Raw genomic sequence first — 17,517 nt, forward strand, 5'->3', positions numbered from 1 at the left:
ATGGTGTGTTAGTTTCTGCTTTATAACAAAGTGAATCAGCTATATATATATATATATATATATACATGTATCCCCACATCTCCTCTCTCCTGTGTCTCCTTCCCACCCTCCCTATCCCACCCCTCTAGATGGTCACAAAGCACGAGTGTATTTTTGAAAAGTAACAGCTCTATTGAGATATACTTCCATACCATATAATTTACCCATACAGTGTACAAGTCAGTAGTTTTTAGTCTATTCAGAGTTGTGTAACCATCACTACAGTCAGTTTTAGAACATTTTCATCACTCTGAAAGAAACCCCCTGACTTTCATCAGTCACTCTCATTTCCTCCATCCCTCCCTAACTTCACTACTCCTAGTTTTAGGCAATCACTGGTCCACTTTATGTCTCCATAAACTGTTCTGGACATTTCATATAAATTGAATCATACAACATGTCGCCTTTTGTGTCTGGCTTTTTTCACTTAGCATCGTGTTTTTGAGGTTCACCCATGTTGTAGCCTGACGGTACTTCATTCTTTTTCAGGGCTAAACAATATTTCATTATATGGATAGACCACATTTTGTTTATCCATTCTTCCATTGATGGACATTTGGGTTGTTTCCACTTTTTGGCTGTCACGAGTAATGGTGCTATGAGCATTCAGACACAAGTTTTTGCGTGAGTATATGTATTCACTTCTCCTGGGTAGATACCTAGGAGTGGAATTGCTGGGTCATGTAATAACTCTGTGTTTAACCGTTTGAAGAGTTGGCAGACTGTTTTCCAAAAACGGCTACACCATTTTACAATCCCACCAGATCTTCACCTGCATTTTTAATGTGTTTTTTATTACAGCCATTCTAGTGAGTGTAAAATGCTATTTCATTGTGGTCTTAATTTGCATTTCCCTAATGGCTAACGGTGTTCAGTATCTTTTCATATGCATATTGGACGTTTATGTATTTTCTTTGGAGAAGTGTCTCTTACCCATTTTAAAATTGGGTTATTTGTCTTACCGTTGAGTTGTCGGAGTGTTTTTATATATTCTGCATACAAGTCTGTGGTCAGAAATATGATTTACAGATATTCCTTCCCATTTTTTGTTTTTTCACTTTCTTTGTGGTATTCTTTTTTTTTTTGCGGTACGCGGGCCTCTCACTGCTGTGGCCTCTCCCATTGCAGAGCACAGGCTCCGGACGTGCAGGCTCAGCGGCCATGGCTCACGGGCCCAGCCGCTCCGCGGCATGTGGGATCTTCCCGGACCGGGGCACGAACCCGTGTCCCCTGCATCGGCAGGTGGACTCTCAACCACTGCGCCACCAGGGAAGCCCTCTTTGTGGTATTCTTTGAACCACAAAAGTGTTTAATTTTTGTGAATTCTAATTTATCTTTTTTTTTTTTTCTTGTGCTTTTGGTGTTTAAGAATCTACTGCCTAGTCTAAGGTCACAAAGATTTAGTGTTTTACAGTTTTAGCTCTTAACATTGAGGTCTTTGATTCACTTTAAGTTCTGTGTATGGTGTGAGGTAAGGGTCCAGCTTCATTCTTTAACATGTGAATATCCAGTTGTCTCAGCACCATATGTTGAAACACAGTTTTTCCCCCACTGGATGGTCTTGGCACCCTTGTTGACCATAGATACATGGATTTATTTCTAAACTCTCAATTCTGTTCCATTGATCTATATGTCTGTCCTCATACCAATACCACACTCTCTTAATTACTGTAGCTTTGTAGTAAGTTTTAAAATTGGGAGGTACTAGTGTTCTAACTTTGTTCTTCCTTTGCAGTATTGTTTTGGCCATTCTGGGTCCCTTGCATTTCCATATGAATTTTAGAACTGGCTTGTCAATTTCTACAAAGATGTCAGCTGGGATTTTGATTAGGTTTGCGTTTGCTCTGTAGATCAATTTGGGGAGTATTTCCATCTTAGCAATATTAGGTCTAATCCATGAACATGGATGCCTTTCTATTAATTTAGATCTTTAGTTTCTTTCAACAAAGTTTTGTAGTTTTCAAAGTATAAGTTTTACACCACTTTTGTTAAATTTATTCTGAGGTATTGTACGCTTTTTGTGGTCATTATAAATGGAATTTCTTATTGAATTTCATTTTCAGATTGTTCATTGTAAGTGTGTAGAAATACATTTGATTTTTGTCTATTGATCTTATATCCTGCAACCTTGCTGAACTTGTTTCTTAGTTCTAATAGTCCTTTGCTTGGTTCCTTAGAACTTTCTTCGTACAAGATCATGTCATCTGTGAATCGAGATAGTTTTTCTTTTTCTTTTCCGACTATATGTCTTTTATTTTATTGTCTTGCCTAATTTCCCTCAGTCAAATGTAGAACTTGTACAATGTTGACCTCCTTGCCTTGTCTTTGAGGTTAGTGGGACAGCATCCTGTCTTTCACCATGGGCTATGATGTTACTTGTGGGTTTTCCGCACATGTCCTTCATCAGATTGAGGAAGTTCCCCCCATTCCTAGTCGGTTGAGTATTTTTTAGGTGCTGAGTGTTTTTATGTGTTATTGACGTGCTGTGCGTTTTTAGATGAAAGACGTTAGAATCGTCGGACAGAGGTTTTTCTGGTCTCGTTTTGTTTGTTTTTGTATTGTTGTTTTGTGTTGTTTATCTGACAGAGGTTTTAAAGCAATGCTGCAGTATTCCAGTATTCCATAGTCACAATTAACTTTGATATCAGCTTGTCAGAATTCTTCAGTATAGTTGACTTTATAATTTTATAGTTTCCATGACCTTGGGCATCATGTAAAAGAGATGCTAGCTTCTCTGGTTGAAAGAGTACGCGGAGTTTCGGAAATTCAGATGAACTCCTTCCCTCATGAGAAAGCACATCTAGATCTTGAAAATAAAATATGTGCTGGATTTACAAATCAGGGAAAAGACATTGTGTTGTCCTTTTAACCCGTTATCAAAGCAGTCTGATTTGCCCAGGATCCCCCTTGATTGCAGGCATTTGGGGTATTACATGGAAGTGCTTTTTGGTCTAGTGGTTTCTCTGAAAAGGGTCCCCTCCCCTTCACATGCTAGGTCATCTAAAATATTAGAAGTTACGTTTATGTTCCGGGAATTCTGAAAATATTAGCTTATAAAGCTGCTCATCTCTTAGCCCGCGAGGACGCAGCTCTTAAGAGTCTGTAATTCATGGAATCTCTTCAGAGGGAGGAAAAAATTCCACCCTCAATGTGAAGGTAGGGTTTCCCTCGAGTCTAGACACAGGGAACCCTCCGCTTCAGCCACGGGTCAGAAATAAACACGGAAAATGTCTCTTCTCCCTGTCTCCGAGAGATGTTTTCCCTTGCAGGGGACATGAGCTATTTCCTTGATTGACAAATAGACAAATAGATGACCAGTGGGGACAGACAGGACCCCGTCATCCTCCCTACAGAGTCTCCCCACTCGCTGCCACCCCCTTGGGGTGCTCTGGACAGCGTGGCTGAGACCAGCCTAGTGGTCCCGGTAACTGCCCATCCCTGCTCCTCAATGCAGAAAAGGGACGTTAGGATACAGGTGGACTGACAGACTGCCACCAACCAGCTCGGACTGTTCCTGCAGGCGAGTCCGCCTGGCTACCTGTCAGGTATAGTTGTTTAAACGTTGTAAACAGGACCCTCGTACAGATATAGAGAGAGTGCATGTCAGAGCTGAGTCTACGTCGACATGAAGGAAGCGGCAGGGTGGGCCCCCCGGGTAGGGGGAGGGATGTCCTGGACCTGCCAGGCCCGACCCTAAACTGGCTGATGTCCTGCAGGGCAGAACCCGTAACCTTTGGGGGTGTCTCTTCTATGGAGGGATACCTTTGCATCTTTCCTGGACAAAAAAGTGAATGAGTTTGCACGTCACTGGACAGAGCCTGGGCGGAGCACGGGCAGAAGAGTGGTCCTCGTCCTTGGATAATCCCGTGGGCAGCCCCTGTGATGGTGAAGGGTCGAGCGGTCGATATTTTGCTTAATTTCCAAGTTTCTAATAATCTGTGAACCGTCGCCCACCCACCTGGAACTGACGTTTGCGTGTCCCGTGAGCTTGCCCCCCACCCGGCTGCCTGCCCGTCACGGGGCAGGTAGAGCCACTCTGTCCGGCCTTTCCCGACCTGGTGGCGTCGGGGCCAGGGGCTGGGGTGGTGTTGCTGGAGCAGGTGCTGCAAGGGCTCTGCCCTTCTTTCTGCCACCAGCCTCTCTTGCAGGCTGGGCTCCCGGGTGACGCCTACACGGCCAGGTCCCCGTGAGGACCAGCCTCGTGCTCTGTAGAGCAGGGGAAGCAGCTGAGTGAGGTGAGTTCCCAGTACTCAGCGGTGTCGGTCGCAGGGCCCTCGCTGTGGTCCCAGTGGCTGGGGGGACCCGTGACCCACTTCAGTGTGCCTGGCGTGTCCCCACCGGGCAGCAGGAGACCACCCAGCGTCTGGCGGGATGTGAGTGTGTGGCTGTGGCTTCCTGCACCCCCAGGGCGGTGAGGGGAGCAGGCCTGGGGCAGAGCTGACCCACCTGGGATTGCTTCCTCTTCCCGAGCCCCCGAGGGGAGGGTTTGTTCCATCCTAGAATGCGGTGGGACCGGTGGGCCTTATCCCCACCCAGTGACAGCTCAGGATGAACCATGTGACCTCCGGCCAAGGGATCAGGGACATCTCTCTCTCTCTCTCTCCCTCTCTCTCTCTCTCTCTCTCTCTCTCTCTCTCTCTCTCTCTCTCTCGCTCTCGCTCTCGCTCTCTCTCTCTCTCTCTCTCTCTCTCTCTCTCTCACACACACACACACACACACACACACACACACACACACACACCTCCCCATCGCGGGCTCCCCTTCCACCCGTGCACACCCGCCGACACCCACAGCCTCTCAGGGCGCCCGGTGTGTCTGGGGCTGGTGGGCTTCAAGATGCAGAGAGGGAGGTTCTGGTGAAGGGGCAGCTGGATAGCGGATACCTGGATACCTGGCAGGTGGAACGAGCAGGGGAGGGCTGGGGCGGACATGCGCGGGGCTCCTGAGGGTCTGCAGGGGCTTGGTGCCCACCCAGACGCGCCTTTGATGCTTTTTACCCAGGAGCGATCTGACTGTTTGTCCTCTGTCCTGATCACATCTTTGAGGCCTTGGCGAGCCTGTGAGCCTACAGGACGGCCCTTGACCTTGGAGGCCAGGAGGCCTGGGCCTGACCCTGGGGGACCACGTGTGAGGCCTTTCAACCTCTCACCTCAGCCAACCAGCTTGTCCTGGGGGGCCTGGCCCTTCCCGGGGTGCCCACGGAGCGCCCCCCCCCCCCATTCCCTGGCAAACCCAGTTGGCTGGTTCCCTCCGTGGGCCTCGGTTTCTGGAGATCTGGGTCTCCATAGCCCCCACCTCCTGGCTTGTCTTGGGAACCACGTGAAACTCGGTGGGTGGGGGGGCGGAAGCGACAGAGCTGTGGCCGTGGCCAGGTGCTGGGAGGGAGGTCCCCGCCTCGCGCCCCCCAACCAGCCTGCCCCACAGAGGAGCTGCCTCCATGGGAGGGGGAGGGGGGTCCTGCCCACAGCCTGGACCCACCTCTAGGAAAGAACACGCCACCCAACGTGCCGTCAAGTCGGGTGTTTGTACTTATGCTCTTTATTTTGCATATCGCTAACTGCCTTTTATGGCCGTGCTGTCGGCCTCAGCCTGCACGCTGGACTTTCCTCCTCGCCCGGGACGTGTCGCAGGGGTGCTTCGGGGAGATCTGGTTTTGTGGTTGAGATTCTCATGCGGGAGCACGAGGACAGTTATGTGTAGCTTTTATTTGGCCCCCAGGATTCTTACTGCATTATCTGTATTTCCTTTAATTTGTGGGATTTCTAGTAAATGGGCTTAAGAATAGGCCTGGGCGTGATGCCAGGCAGATGTGGGCAGCAGGCATCTCTGTGTCTCTCTCTAAAGGCAGAGCGGGGTAACCCCCGTGTCCCTCGGGCCTGTGTCTCCTGCGGGTCCCTTTGGGGGCCCCGACTCCAGGCTGCATATGGGGGGGCTGGGGCCAGGGCTGGGCAGGGTGTGTGCTGAGCGCTAGTGTTCGGGGCTGCCCGGGAACATGGGGGCCAGGGGTGCTGGGGTCTGTTTGAAGAAATGGAGACAGACGGGTGCTCTGATGCAGGCCAGGTCACCTTTTGTTGGCTCTGCACCTCCTGGGCTCCCTGGGCAGCAGCTTTGCCCCCAGGTGCCCCCACTGCCCCAGCTGCACCTCAGCCCCCAGGGACCCTGAGATCTGGTGTCAGTGCCGCCCACCAGGGCCCCGGTTGGCCCTCTGGTGCCCCCCGCCCTCAAGGGTTGGTGCTGTGTTGGGCTCTGAGTCGCCCAGAGCCTTCAGTTCTATAGCCCCTATGCTGTGTACTCCCCGCAGACAGGGGGACTGGGCCTCAAGGGCAGAGCTGAGGCCCACGCGGGCCTCTCCTGCCCGTGCAGGGCTGGAGCCCCCTCGGGGGTCAGGGGCCCACTGTCACGTCCAGTCCTGTCCCCACACCCTTCAGTAGCTTGGCGCTCTGGCTGTGCCTCCTGCCTGCCAAATCCCATCCCCAGAATAGGGCACTGCCTGGGGCTGGGGGCACATCTGCTCTGCTTCTCCTCTGCTGTGGACTCAGATCCCTCTGGAGAGCCGGTTAAATGTGGATGCGGGGGAGCCCAGGAACTGGGCCCCTGGGTGGGGTGGGTGGCTGGGTGTCCCCCAGTGCGGAGGGTAAGGGGGCACAGTGGCGGGAGCCCCTCGGGAGAAGGTGGGACAGGCTGGCCGGCCCCAGGGGAGGAGCGGCGGGGTCCCTGAGGTGCCGCGGGCGTATCCCCTGCCCCCACTTGTCTCTTTCTTTAGGGCCACGGGGGTGAGGCTGGCTAGGGAGTGGCCTGGGACACCGCCGCCCAGCTCCCGGCCGGGGGGACCCTGGGCCAGCGCCCACCAGCAACCACCTTGGCGTGAGCTTGGAGGTGGGAGCTGGTGCGCCGTGACCCCGTCTCAGCCTATTTGCCCCCCCCTCACCCCAGCAGCTGATTTAGTATTTCTGTGTCGGTCTGATTTACATTAGATTTTTAAGCATAATTAGAAATGCAGGGGAGCTTTGTGTCTCACCCCGACTATTTATGGCATGATATGCAGATGAGGAGAGCTATGAATATTAAAGATGGGAGTGTGTGCAGAGGCGCCGTCGCTAATGAGCTGGGTGACCGGCCGGGCCTGGCACGCGCGCCCCCTCCACCTGCCGCCCGGGACCTGGCCGCCTCGAGGACCCCCGTCAGCCCTCGGAGGGGACAGCAAGGTGCTGTAAGGCCGAGGGGGGCAAGTCTGGCTCCAGGGGCCCAGCTGCCCGGCCCGGGCAGCCCCTGCTCTCAGTGCCGGCCCCCCAGTGCCCCCAGCCTGGGTGCAGGGCGCGGGGGAGACCCAGCCTCAGCCTACGAGGGAGGAGTAGGGTGGCGTCTGCAGGCATGGATCTGGCTTTTTAAGTTACTAAACGATGCCCGAGGGGCACACTCTTCAAGCTTACGGTATTTAAGTTACAAATACAGGCGAGAGAGATTGTCGGCCCTGTTCAAAACACTGCTTAATTCTTCCCAAGCCTTCTGGAACCATTTGATGGCTAATCCGTGGACGTGGTGGGTGCAGGGTGGGCAGGTGGGCTCATGGAGGCTGCTGCCCTCCCTCTGGGCCGGCTGCTCCTGTTTCTTTAGGTTCACGCCCTGTTTGTTTAGCTCCCGACCCCCTCTCCGCACGAAATATCTGAGCGGAGGGTCAGAGGCTGGCGTGTTGGTGGCAGGCAGTCATGCCTGGTGGGCGGTAGCATGTTGGAAGGAGCCCCAGCTGCAGTTTTGCCCCTGCCCATGGGATGAGCTGGGCCACCCAGACCCCCAGGCTGGACCCTCTTCAGAGCCCACTGCATGGGCCACGTGCTGTGTGACTCAGGGCCCGCTGTCCCCTCTGGGAGGGTGTCCACCCAGCCCCCACCCAGCCCCCGCAGTCCTGCGGCCAGTGGGGCTGATGGGGCCAGGCTGTGGGTGCGGCACCCAGGGCCCTGGGCCCTCGGGGGGCTGGGGGTGCTGTGTGGAGGGCCGGCGGGGAACTTAGGTGTGTGCTCTGTCTCTGAGGACCAGCCCTGCATCTGTGGCTCCCTCCGGGGCGGCAGGGGACGGACTGATAAGCACATTTTTGAATTTGCAGATTCTCGCAGGCTGCCCTTCTCTGGTTGGGAAAAAAAAAAAAAAAGCTTTTAGGCAAACATTTGTTAGTGCAGTTAAAACCGGCTTTTATGCCTGACGCTGGTCCAGGCTGTGGTCTGGGTGGAGGCTGCCCAGGTGCCTAGCTGAACACAGGAGGCGTCTTGCCTCTGCCTGTCAGGCTAGGGCTCAGTGAGCTGGTGATGGGGGGGGGGGGGGGGGGGGGCGGGGGTGTATTGGAGGTGTGACCACAGCCCGGGACCCAAGTGGCCCTGAGGTTTCGAAGGCCTGTGCGCCCCCTGCCCTGGGCACCAGGGACTCCAGGACAGCCAGGCGCAGAGGCTGAGGTGGAATTCTCACCTCTGCAGCAGAGTCCTGGAGGCCCGGGGCAAGTCCAGGCCTCAGCGTCCCTCTGTCCAGCAGGGTCAGTCCCCACCCTCTTGATGACCTCGGTTGCCCGGGATCATGGGTGTTGAAAGCAGGCAGCTGGGGAGGGTGGTGACTGGGTGCAGCCCAGGCCAGAGGCCTGGGCAGGAAGCTCATCCTCTGGGTACCTCAGCCTCCTGTTCTGCACCCACCTGGAGGGGGTGGGGCTGGGAGGCGAGCACACAAGTACACAAGTCGGGACGGTGGGGAGGGGGCTCCGAGCAGCTGAGACCCCACCCTGGAGCCCTGGTTCCCTGCCCGGGGCCTTCCATTAGCAGCCCGGCCCCCTGACAGCCCAGCCCTGCTTTGTGGTGCATTAGAAGTTTAATGCAAACCTGAGGCTCGAGCAGGCCGGTGCCTCGCCCAGCTTTCAGGGGGCCTGGCACGCCCGAGCCGAGCAGCCTTGCTTCAAACAGCCACCCGGACCTCCGAAGGGTCAACCCCCAGACGCCTCCCCCTTGCCCGTCGGAGGAGCAGAGCTCACAGCAGAGCCAGAGCATGAACGGGGGACTGCAGATGGGGCTGCCAGAGAGCCTGGTAACTGGAGCCTGCGCCGTAATCGGAATCGGAAAGCAAGGCCGTCGCTCTGATGGCTGCTGTCCAGAGTGACACCCCGCCCCGCCCACGCTCTCCTGACAGCCTCCGCGGGGCAGCCTGGGCGGTATTCCTGATGCCCCGACGCGCCCACGTGTGTTCATGCTGACTCAGTAACCTGCCCACCTCCCTGCAGGACACGGCCCTGGGGGATGTGGCCGCTGGGGCCTGGCCCCAACTCCGGAGCGCCCTGCCTTTTAGGAGGTGGCCTTGCTGCCAGGCCGGCTTCTCCCGAGGGCCTGAGATGGCAGGGCTTGGCGGCCGGGCAGCGGGGCTGCCACGGGGATGGGCCCCCGGCTGGGGGCTAGGTGCTGGGGGTGAGAGGGGCTCCTTTTTCTGCTGCCGGAATGTTCCCTGGGGCACCTGCCCCCTTCTTCCCCTGCGGTGTGTGTTTAATGGCTGTGCATTTGCCGAGGTCCGGTCCGCTTATTAGGTTGGTAAAATTAAATCCTGCAAAATAATTTAATTTAATTTAATTTGTCTCGCCTCCTTTTCCCTCGCCCGTGGTGCTTCTGCAGAAATTAAACGCTGTGCTCCTGCGTGGTGCCGTGCCCCTGCCGTAGCAGGCCCCTGAGGATCTGCGGTGGGTGGGGGAGGCTGGCCTCTGACGCCCCCTGGCCCCTGTGTGCCTGCGTGTCTACAGCTCTTGGGGCTCATAGCCCCACATCCTTCTCTCGGCCACCTGTGGGTGCGTGGCCCGCCGGGGGCTGGGAGGCATTCTGGTAGACAACCCATAATCCCAGCCGTTCCCAAGGGAGGGTCCACAGAGAAGAGACCCCCCCCCCCCATCCACTTCTTCCTGGGGAGGTCTAGGGTCTGTGTGGAACAGGCCTCTCCCCTGAGGCTAGCACAGCTGCAGGGGCTGGACTCTGGCTTTGTTATGTCCCAAAGTGGGTTCCATTCTGAAGGGCATTATGAGGGGGAGGGTTCCGTGGTGCAGTGGCTTTGAGGACGGCCGGGATGAACAAGGATCGGATCTCGGACATTCCTCCCGGCTCCTCAGGACCTTCCGTGAGCGGGCGGCACGGGAACCCTGCTGCGGAGGGAGACAGAAGAGGTGGTGCTGCTTGGGTAGCAGGGGGTGGGGAAACAGAGGCACAGAAGCGGAAGGAGGTCGTGTAGGGCTGGGCCGGGAGGCCAGCTCAGGCCCCTGGCCCCTCTCCTCTCCGGCCACTGCGCATGGATCGGCCCTCGGCACGTCCCGCTTTCACAGTCCTGGGTGTGTAAGCCAAGCCTTTATTTTATTCTTTTCTCCTAAAGTTCAGCTTTGTTCTCGCTCCGGCCCGAGGCTTCTAAGAAAGCAACCTGAAACCAGCTCGTGCTGGGCTGTCCTGGGCTGGGCCGTGGGGCGGCGGCCTCACCCGCACAGGTGGCTTGAGGACACGGCAACAACAGGGCTGGTTGTCCCCATCCCCGGGGCCAGACGGCTCCGTCACCTTCCAGGGGGGGATGGTCCCCTCTCCGGGTGAACCGTCTGGCCGCAGCCCCGGGGGGCAGGCCCATGAAGCACGGACGGGGCCTAGGCAGGCGCCGGTCTCTAGCCATGTGCGTCTCTAGCCAAGCACTTTCCTAATAACATCGTCTGCCTCGACCCCGTGGTCACCATCGGAGGGCAAACGTGACCCCCCTCCCAGGCGGGCATCCCAGACGTGGAGTCCTCTGCTGGAGGCCATAGGACCTGCATTTGAGGTGGCTGGCGCCGGGCCCGGCATGTGGGGTGGTACCCAGCGGAACCCAGGAGCCGCTCTTGGAAGGGTCGGCTTCGCAGACCTCGCTGGCCCCCGCTCTCAGTTCAGAACCTGGCTGCTCCCTGCCCAGCCCTGGGCAGTTGGGACCCTCTGGGGGCCGGTGCGCACTGCACCTTTGCAGCTTCCGCCCACCCCAGCCAGGCTCGCTCACCCCCTCCCCTCTCACGGCACGGGAGCCCCCATCTGGCTCAGGAGGCCCCACCTCATTCTCTGGGAGGCTCCCGGTGGTGGGTGCAGGGGCCCTGTGGCGGCCCTCCCCACTGTGCTGTGTGTCCCTGGGCCACACAGCCCCTCTCTTGCGGCCCTCCCTGGCTGTGCCCAGCATTGGGTGAAACGCCCGTCAGGCATCGGACAGACTTTCCCAGCCTCAGCAAGCTCCCGCGTGGCACCTGGGGGACTTCCCTGCGGAGCTGGCAATGAAACAGGGGCCTGAAGGTGGTCGCTCTCCTCCACCCAGGGAGGGCCTGGGTGCAGCACAGCGGAGGGGAGAGCTCGTGGAGGGCGGTGGAAGGCTGGGTGTCCTGCACCCAGGCCAGGGTTGGCCCCTGCCCTTCCCTACCCATCACGGGCCCCACTGTCCTTGGGCCTCTGAGTGTCCCTCTGTTTCTCCACACTGGCTCCATGTGTGCCCAGTCTGCCCCCCTTTGTGGCTGGGCAGGCACATGGGGCTGTGCCCGCACACACACACCCCGCCCCCCGAGGCCCCAGTCCCTCATCTTGGAGCTAGTGGGCTTCTTCTGGGCCCCAGGAAAAGGGGACCACCAGGATGACACAGCCCAGTCTGGGGGGCCTGGCAAGGCTACCCAGTGGGGGTGAGGGGAGGCGTGCAGACCCGGGCGTCCACATGGACCCGAGAGTGCGGTGCGTAAGGGCCCTCGGTCCGTCACCTGGTGGCCGAGGCCAAGCCGGGATGTGAAACCTGGCTGGTGCTGAGATGATGGCCGCCCCGCATGGGCCTCAAGCTGGAGGAAGCCCGGCCAAGCCCCGCTCTCTCTCCCCACACAGCCCCCGGGTCCCCAGAGCACCGAGCGGGGACCATTTCTGTTAACGCTCCACGTGCGGGCCTGTGTTGCCGTCACCCCCCGAGTTGTCAGCAGCCCCCTGCAGGAGGCACCAGGCCGCCGCTGCCGGCCGCTGCTCGCGGGGCGGCTTCCCTACACCTCCATTCAGCAGCGTTTCATCTGGTCTCGGAAGCTGAGCCCACGGTGTGTGAATGGGGAGGCGCCAGACGGCTCTTTCTTTCTCTCCGGATGCCTCGGAAGGGACGGTGGGAGGGGTGCTGCCTGTAGCCCACCCCCCCGCCCCCGCCTTGCCCCCACATCGCCTGATGGTGACGATGCTGGGCGCTGCAGGAGACAGACCTTCCTTGGCCATCTCCACTCTCGACCCTGCCCCTTCTTGCAGGCTGCCACAGTTGGTGGCAAGCAGGGAAACTGAGGCTGGGCAGGCCAGTGGTCTGCCCCAGGGCCCACACTGTCCAGCAGGTGGGGGCTTGAGCCTAGAACGAGGTCCCACGTCCTCTGCAGCCAAACAGGCAGTAAGCACAGCACGGCCGCCCCTGCCCAGGAAGGGTTCAGTAGGCGGCGGACGCTGTGGACCCCGCACCAATGGCCTGGCCACACGGGTAACCTGGGGGCAGTGCCTTGGCTGCCACCTCCCCGGGGCAGGTCCTTCGGGGGCTCCTGGTTGCTGGCCACCACGGGCCTGGCCCCCGCTTGTAATCACAAAGTTGTACTTCTTTAAGAGAGCTGCCCCGGCTGGGGAGTGGGGGTACAGGGTGATTACCTGGGGTTTTGGGGCCGGACTAGCTGGGCCTGCCGCTCTGGGACCCCAAGAAGGGGGGAAGGCAGGCACTGGGGCCTGCAGGGCGCCGGGGGAAGGGGGGGCTGGGTCTCTTCCTCCCTGGCCCCTTGCCCTCACCTCTTTCTGCCTCATTTTCTCATCTCCCTTCTTTTCCTCCCCTGCTCACCCAGCTCCTGCCCTGTCTGCCCCGACCCCCTGGCCTCCCTGCCCCCCTCGCCGGCCTCCCCCACCCGGCCCCCCCCTGCCTGCACTGCAGGAGTTAGGCTGCTCTGCCAGCCCTGCAGACTGTTTGGCATAGTTTAAATGCTTTGACGCTCGGGCTGTACTGGATGGCGGGGTGGTAGTTTACTGGGTAATTCATATGCAGAGCCGCGCTATACGTCTCCAGGCCGTCTCGGTTGCGCGGCACCGCGAGCGTCTCTCGGCACACCGAACAGTACTGCTGCCATCTTTGTTTGCATTTGCAGTGAGTCATCAAAAGTCTGTCTTGTACCAACACCCGGAGCCGTGCATTCCTCTGGCACCGACACTCCACTGTTTTTAAAGCCGGGGCTGGGAGCTGGCATTACTTCGGCCCCCAAATCAAAGGCGGCTATTCATTCCCGAGAGCTGCCTGAATGTCCGTCTGCATCCGGCCTCTTCATTTAGATGCTGTGCGCTGCCCCGGAGAGCCGGGCTGGGTGCAGCTGAGCTGCGGCCCGGCCCAGCCGAGACTCTCTGTCCCCCTCCTCCCCCCACCCTCCTCCTCCTCCCCCCTCCCCCCTCCTCCCCCCGCAGCTCCTCTCGCCCTCCCCACCCCAAGGGCTCCCGCTCCGTTTGCTGCATTCCCGGAGCAGCTGGCGGCTGCGGGCGGCCGGTGTGCGGGCGAGCCTGCCCCTGCCAGGCTGAGCGGGCAGTGCCGGGGCCACGGCGGCAGCGGCCAAAGGTAGGTCTCCCCTGCCGCCGGTGCCACCGGCCAGGCCGGCAACTTCTCCGCAGCGGGGGCGCTGCGGGCCCTCCCCCCACCCCGAGCGGCCGCCCACCTGCTCAACTCCTGCCGGCGGCCGGGCCGGCGCTCCGCCCTCCTCTCGCCGGCCGCCCGGCGCCTCTGTGGCCGCCCGCACTTTCCTCCCGCGGGACCGAGCGGCCCTTTGTACGGGCGCCGGCTGCGCGGAGTTGGGCCGGCGCCTTCTCCGGCCCGTCCGTCCCGGCCCCGCTTCTCTGAGTCGGACACCAGCTCCACAGCGCGGGAGCCCCATCCCCAGACCCTGCGGGCCGGCAGCATCCCGACCACCGCCAATCCCTTGCTCGGCCCTCCCCTGTCTCCCCACGACCCCTTTAGTCACCTGGGCTGGGAGCGAGCCAGCAGGGATCGGCCGGCATCGGGAGCTGGGGGGCCGGGAGGGCGCGCAGGTGGGGCTGCGACAGGGTCCCAACTCCTGGGCTGGCAGCCGGGTCCCCGAGGCAGCTCGGGCTGGGGGAGCCGGGCGCGGCTCGGAGCACCTCTGGCCCGAGGTCTCCTTTGCCTGGAGGGCGAGCAGAGGTGTCGGAGAGGCTGAGTTCTCCCAGCTTCAGCTCACTTCCCTGGGCAACCACTCCTGCCCGCCTCTCCCGAGGGCCGAAGGGGCGGCTTCTCAGCCGGCGGGGCAGAATGCCCCCCCTGGCGGGCCCTGTGCACGGCTGCTCTAGGGAAAAGGGGAAAAGCAAACCGAAAGCAAAGCCTCCGAGAAACCGCTCGCCACGAGACCCCCGCCACACACACCGCGGTGCCCTGCCTCTCGCTCCGGGTTCGGGTCCCTCCCAGGGGACAGGCGGCAAGGGGCTCCTTTGCTGCTAACTTTTTCCTAGGAGAAGAGTTATGCAGACGCGGGCCTGCCGCCCTCGCCCCTCCAGTGCTGTGGGTGGACCGCCCCGTCCCGTCCTCCAGTCCTCCCGACCTCCCGTCCTCCCGTCCTCCCATCTGTCCGCCGCCTGCAGGCCTGTTCTCGTCTTCTGCCAGGACAGGGTGTCTCTCGGCCCCGAGGGCTTACACGCTCTGCTGGGTGGACTCTGGGAGCATCCCGGGGTGGTGTGGGAGGGCCCCCACACCCCCACCCCGGCTGGAAACCCAGCTGGGGCTTCTAGTATCCTGGGCGGCACTGACGGCCCTGCCAGCGTCCCACCATCGGCCGGGTCTGCGGCGAGACCTGGTCTGGCTCGTGGCGGCTGGAGGGTCTGGGGGTGCCCCGCAGGGGGGCCTGGGCACTGTGGTGGTGGTGCGGGGCCCGGCCCTGCCAGTGGGCCGCTGGACGTCCGGGGCCCGACCCTGACCGCGGCGCCCTCTCTCCCGCAGATGCGCCCCGCTCGGCCGCTCCCGCACTGAGAGTCTGAGGCCCACCCGCCGCCCCCGCCCGCCATGTCGCAGATGCTGCACATCGAGATCCCCAACTTCGGGAACACCGTGCTCGGCTGCCTCAACGAGCAGCGTCTGCTGGGCCTCTACTGCGATGTGTCCATTGTGGTCAAGGGCCAGGCCTTCAAGGCCCATCGGGCCGTCCTGGCCGCCAGCAGCCTCTACTTCCGCGACCTGTTCAGCGGCAACAGCAAGAGCGCCTTCGAGCTGCCGGGCACCGTGCCGCCCGCCTGCTTCCAGCAGATCCTGTCCTTCTGCTACACGGGCAGGCTGACCATGGCGGCCAGCGAGCAGCTCGTGGTCATGTACACGGCCGGCTTCCTGCAGATCCAGCACATCGTGGAGCGCGGCACGGACCTCATGTTCAAGGTGAGCTCGCCCCACTGCGACTCGCAGACCGCTATGATCGAGGACGCCAGCTCCGAGCCCCAGAGCCCCTGCAACCAGCTGCAGCCGGTCACCGCCGCGCCCCCCTACGTCGTGTCCCCCTCCGTGCCCATCCCGCTGCTGACCCGCGTCAAGCACGAAGCCGTGGAGCTGCCGCTGGCCGCGGGCCCAGGCCTGGCCCCCAAGCGCCCGCTGGAGACGGGGGCCCGGGACGGCGCGGCAGCGGCGACGGGCCCCGCGGTGGCGGCAGGCACGGCCCCGCTCAAGCTGCCCCGGGTCTCCTACTACGGGGTGCCCAGCCTGGCCACCCTCATCCCCAGCATCCAGCAGGCGCAGTACTCCCAGGGGGAGCGGACCAGCCCGGGGGCCAGCAGCCTGCCCACCACCGACAGCCCCACCTCCTACCACAACGAAGAGGATGACGAGGATGACGAGGCCTATGACACCATGGTGGAGGAGCAGTACGGCCACATGTACGTCAAGGCCGCAGGCAGCTACGCAGGTAATCCCCACCCGCCACCTCGGCCGCCTGCCTGCCGGCACCTCCTGTGTGGGCACCGAGGCTGACCTGGCCTTACCCCGGGCCACTCACAGCCTGGCAGGGAGACGGACACGTCCGGGGGCACCGTGCTGCAGGTGTACAGGGACAGTCCCCAGCCCAGACTGGACGAGCTGGCAGGAGCTGACACCCGAGGCAGGAGCAGGACCCAGGTCCGTCTTGCAGGGCCTTAGCTAGGGACTCTAGACTCATCCTGGGTGAGATGAGAGGCCACGGGAAAGTTCAGCTGCAGCGTAGCGTGTGGGACAGAGCCCCGGCTTTCATCGGACTGATGAAGAGACTGAGGGCCTCAGTGGACCAGGGACCTGCCTGAGGGCTCACAGGGCAGTGTGTGACCCAGACTCGTCACTCACCTGCTTGAGGCCTCAGTGTCCCTGTCGCTGAGGTGCCTGCCCCAGCAGGCCCATCTTCGCTGCCTTTGATCTCAGCCCTTTCCCCACCCATGTGCTTTCACCTTCCCTCTGACTCAGGGAGGCCAGAGAGTCCCTTGGGCCCCTCCCAGTCGCGGCCGTCTCCCTGGGGCTAGCACCAAGTGGCCGGCAGACAGCGCCTCTTGAACTGAACGTGCTGCCCCCCACTTATTCTGGGGGGAGCTCCCGCATTTGGGATCTATGAGCCCAGCACGCACTGGTTTGCGGTGCCTCTGCGTGAAGGGTCCCATAGTTGAGGCCCCAGGTCAGGTGTCCTCTTGCCTTCTGTGTTCCCCGAAAACTGGCTGTGCGCCTGGGCCCGCTGCCTGTCCTGATTTGCATGCGTGGCCCATGTCCGGTGACTGGCCCGGATGCATGCTGCCAGTGGGAAGTGGCATCCCAGAGCTGGGGTCCCAAAGTGCAGTTTGGGGACTCTTTGCACCCCTGAGACCCACCACGTCCTTGCGCCCTGATGGGGCCGACGCTGCCCCTCCTCTCCCTCCCCCTTCCACTCCTCCGCCTCCAGGCGGGCACTGGTCTGTCAGTCCTGGGGGGCAGGAGCAGAGGGAGCCTGGTGCACTGGCCAGCTCGGGCCGCTGGGACAGCCGATCCCCATGTGGCACCGGGCGGCTGGGTCTCGGTCTCTGGTCTGGCCAACGTGGGCCCTTCTCAGGGTCCCTCTCAGAGCTGCGGTTAGGCCTGGCCGGGACCCCGGGAACCACCCGTGTGCAGTTTCCTCTCCCTGACGGCCCCCAGGGGGTAGAAAGATCCGTTAGCACCCAGACTGGGCCAGAGGGAGCTGGGGTGGCTCCCAAGCCCCTCCCCCAGGAAAACAGGCTACACGGGCTCAGGGCAGACCCTGCAGGACCGCCCCCCCCACCAATGCCAGCAGCTGGACAGGGCTCAATGGAGGGGTCAGGACAGAATCGGCTGAGGGCCCAGGGGCAGGGCTGCCCAACGGTGGTCCCTGGTGGTGCAGTGCCGAACCAGGAGAGGACCCTAGTTCACGTGTCACCCCAGGGTCCTCCCTGTATGGCCCCCTTCCCGCCAGTGTGGCCTCGGGCCTTGGTGTGTACGAGACAG

At 60.6% G+C, this 17,517-nt stretch overlaps 2 protein-coding genes across 3 annotated transcripts in view; one reads left to right on the forward strand and one right to left on the reverse strand.

The window, feature by feature from the left end:
* NACC2 (NACC family member 2) overlaps positions 1-17,517 on the forward strand; it is a 73,038-nt gene that overhangs the window by 25,055 nt on the left and 30,466 nt on the right. The window contains exons 1-2 of one of the 2 annotated variants that reach the window (XM_032634016.1): positions 13,515-13,632; positions 15,019-15,967. In XM_032634016.1, coding sequence (XP_032489907.1) covers positions 15,082-15,967 — 886 coding nt within the window. In that variant the 5' untranslated portion in view covers positions 13,515-13,632; positions 15,019-15,081. Of the gene's footprint in view, positions 1-13,514; positions 13,633-15,018; positions 15,968-17,517 lie in introns of those variants that run through there. The other variant, XM_032634018.1, reaches the window with a different exon arrangement.
* Positions 9,403-15,083, reverse strand: LOC116755556 (basic proline-rich protein-like). Its single transcript, XM_032635162.1, has 3 exons — positions 14,849-15,083; positions 14,033-14,407; positions 9,403-10,192 (listed from the first exon to the last, which is right to left on the reverse strand). The coding sequence occupies exons 1-3, from the start codon at positions 15,081-15,083 to the stop codon at positions 10,035-10,037; spliced, it is 768 nt and encodes a 255-aa protein (XP_032491053.1). The 3' UTR covers positions 9,403-10,034.

Source organism: Phocoena sinus, chromosome 6 (assembly GCF_008692025.1).
Source record: "Phocoena sinus isolate mPhoSin1 chromosome 6, mPhoSin1.pri, whole genome shotgun sequence".
NCBI lineage: Eukaryota > Metazoa > Chordata > Mammalia > Artiodactyla > Phocoenidae > Phocoena > Phocoena sinus.

Coding starts and splice junctions, on each gene's coding strand:
- LOC116755556 (XM_032635162.1), bottom strand. CDS start 15,083: ATGGCGGGCGGGGGCGGCGGGTGGGCCTCAGACTCTCAGTGCGGGAGC. Junction 14,408..14,848: donor CGCCGCAGACCCGGCCGATG/GTGGGACGCTGG, acceptor GGTTTCTCGGAG/GCTTTGCTTTCGGTTTGCTT. Junction 10,193..14,032: donor CTGGCTCGCTCCCAGCCCAG/GTGACTAAAGGG, acceptor CTCCCTCCGCAG/CAGGGTTCCCGTGCCGCCCG.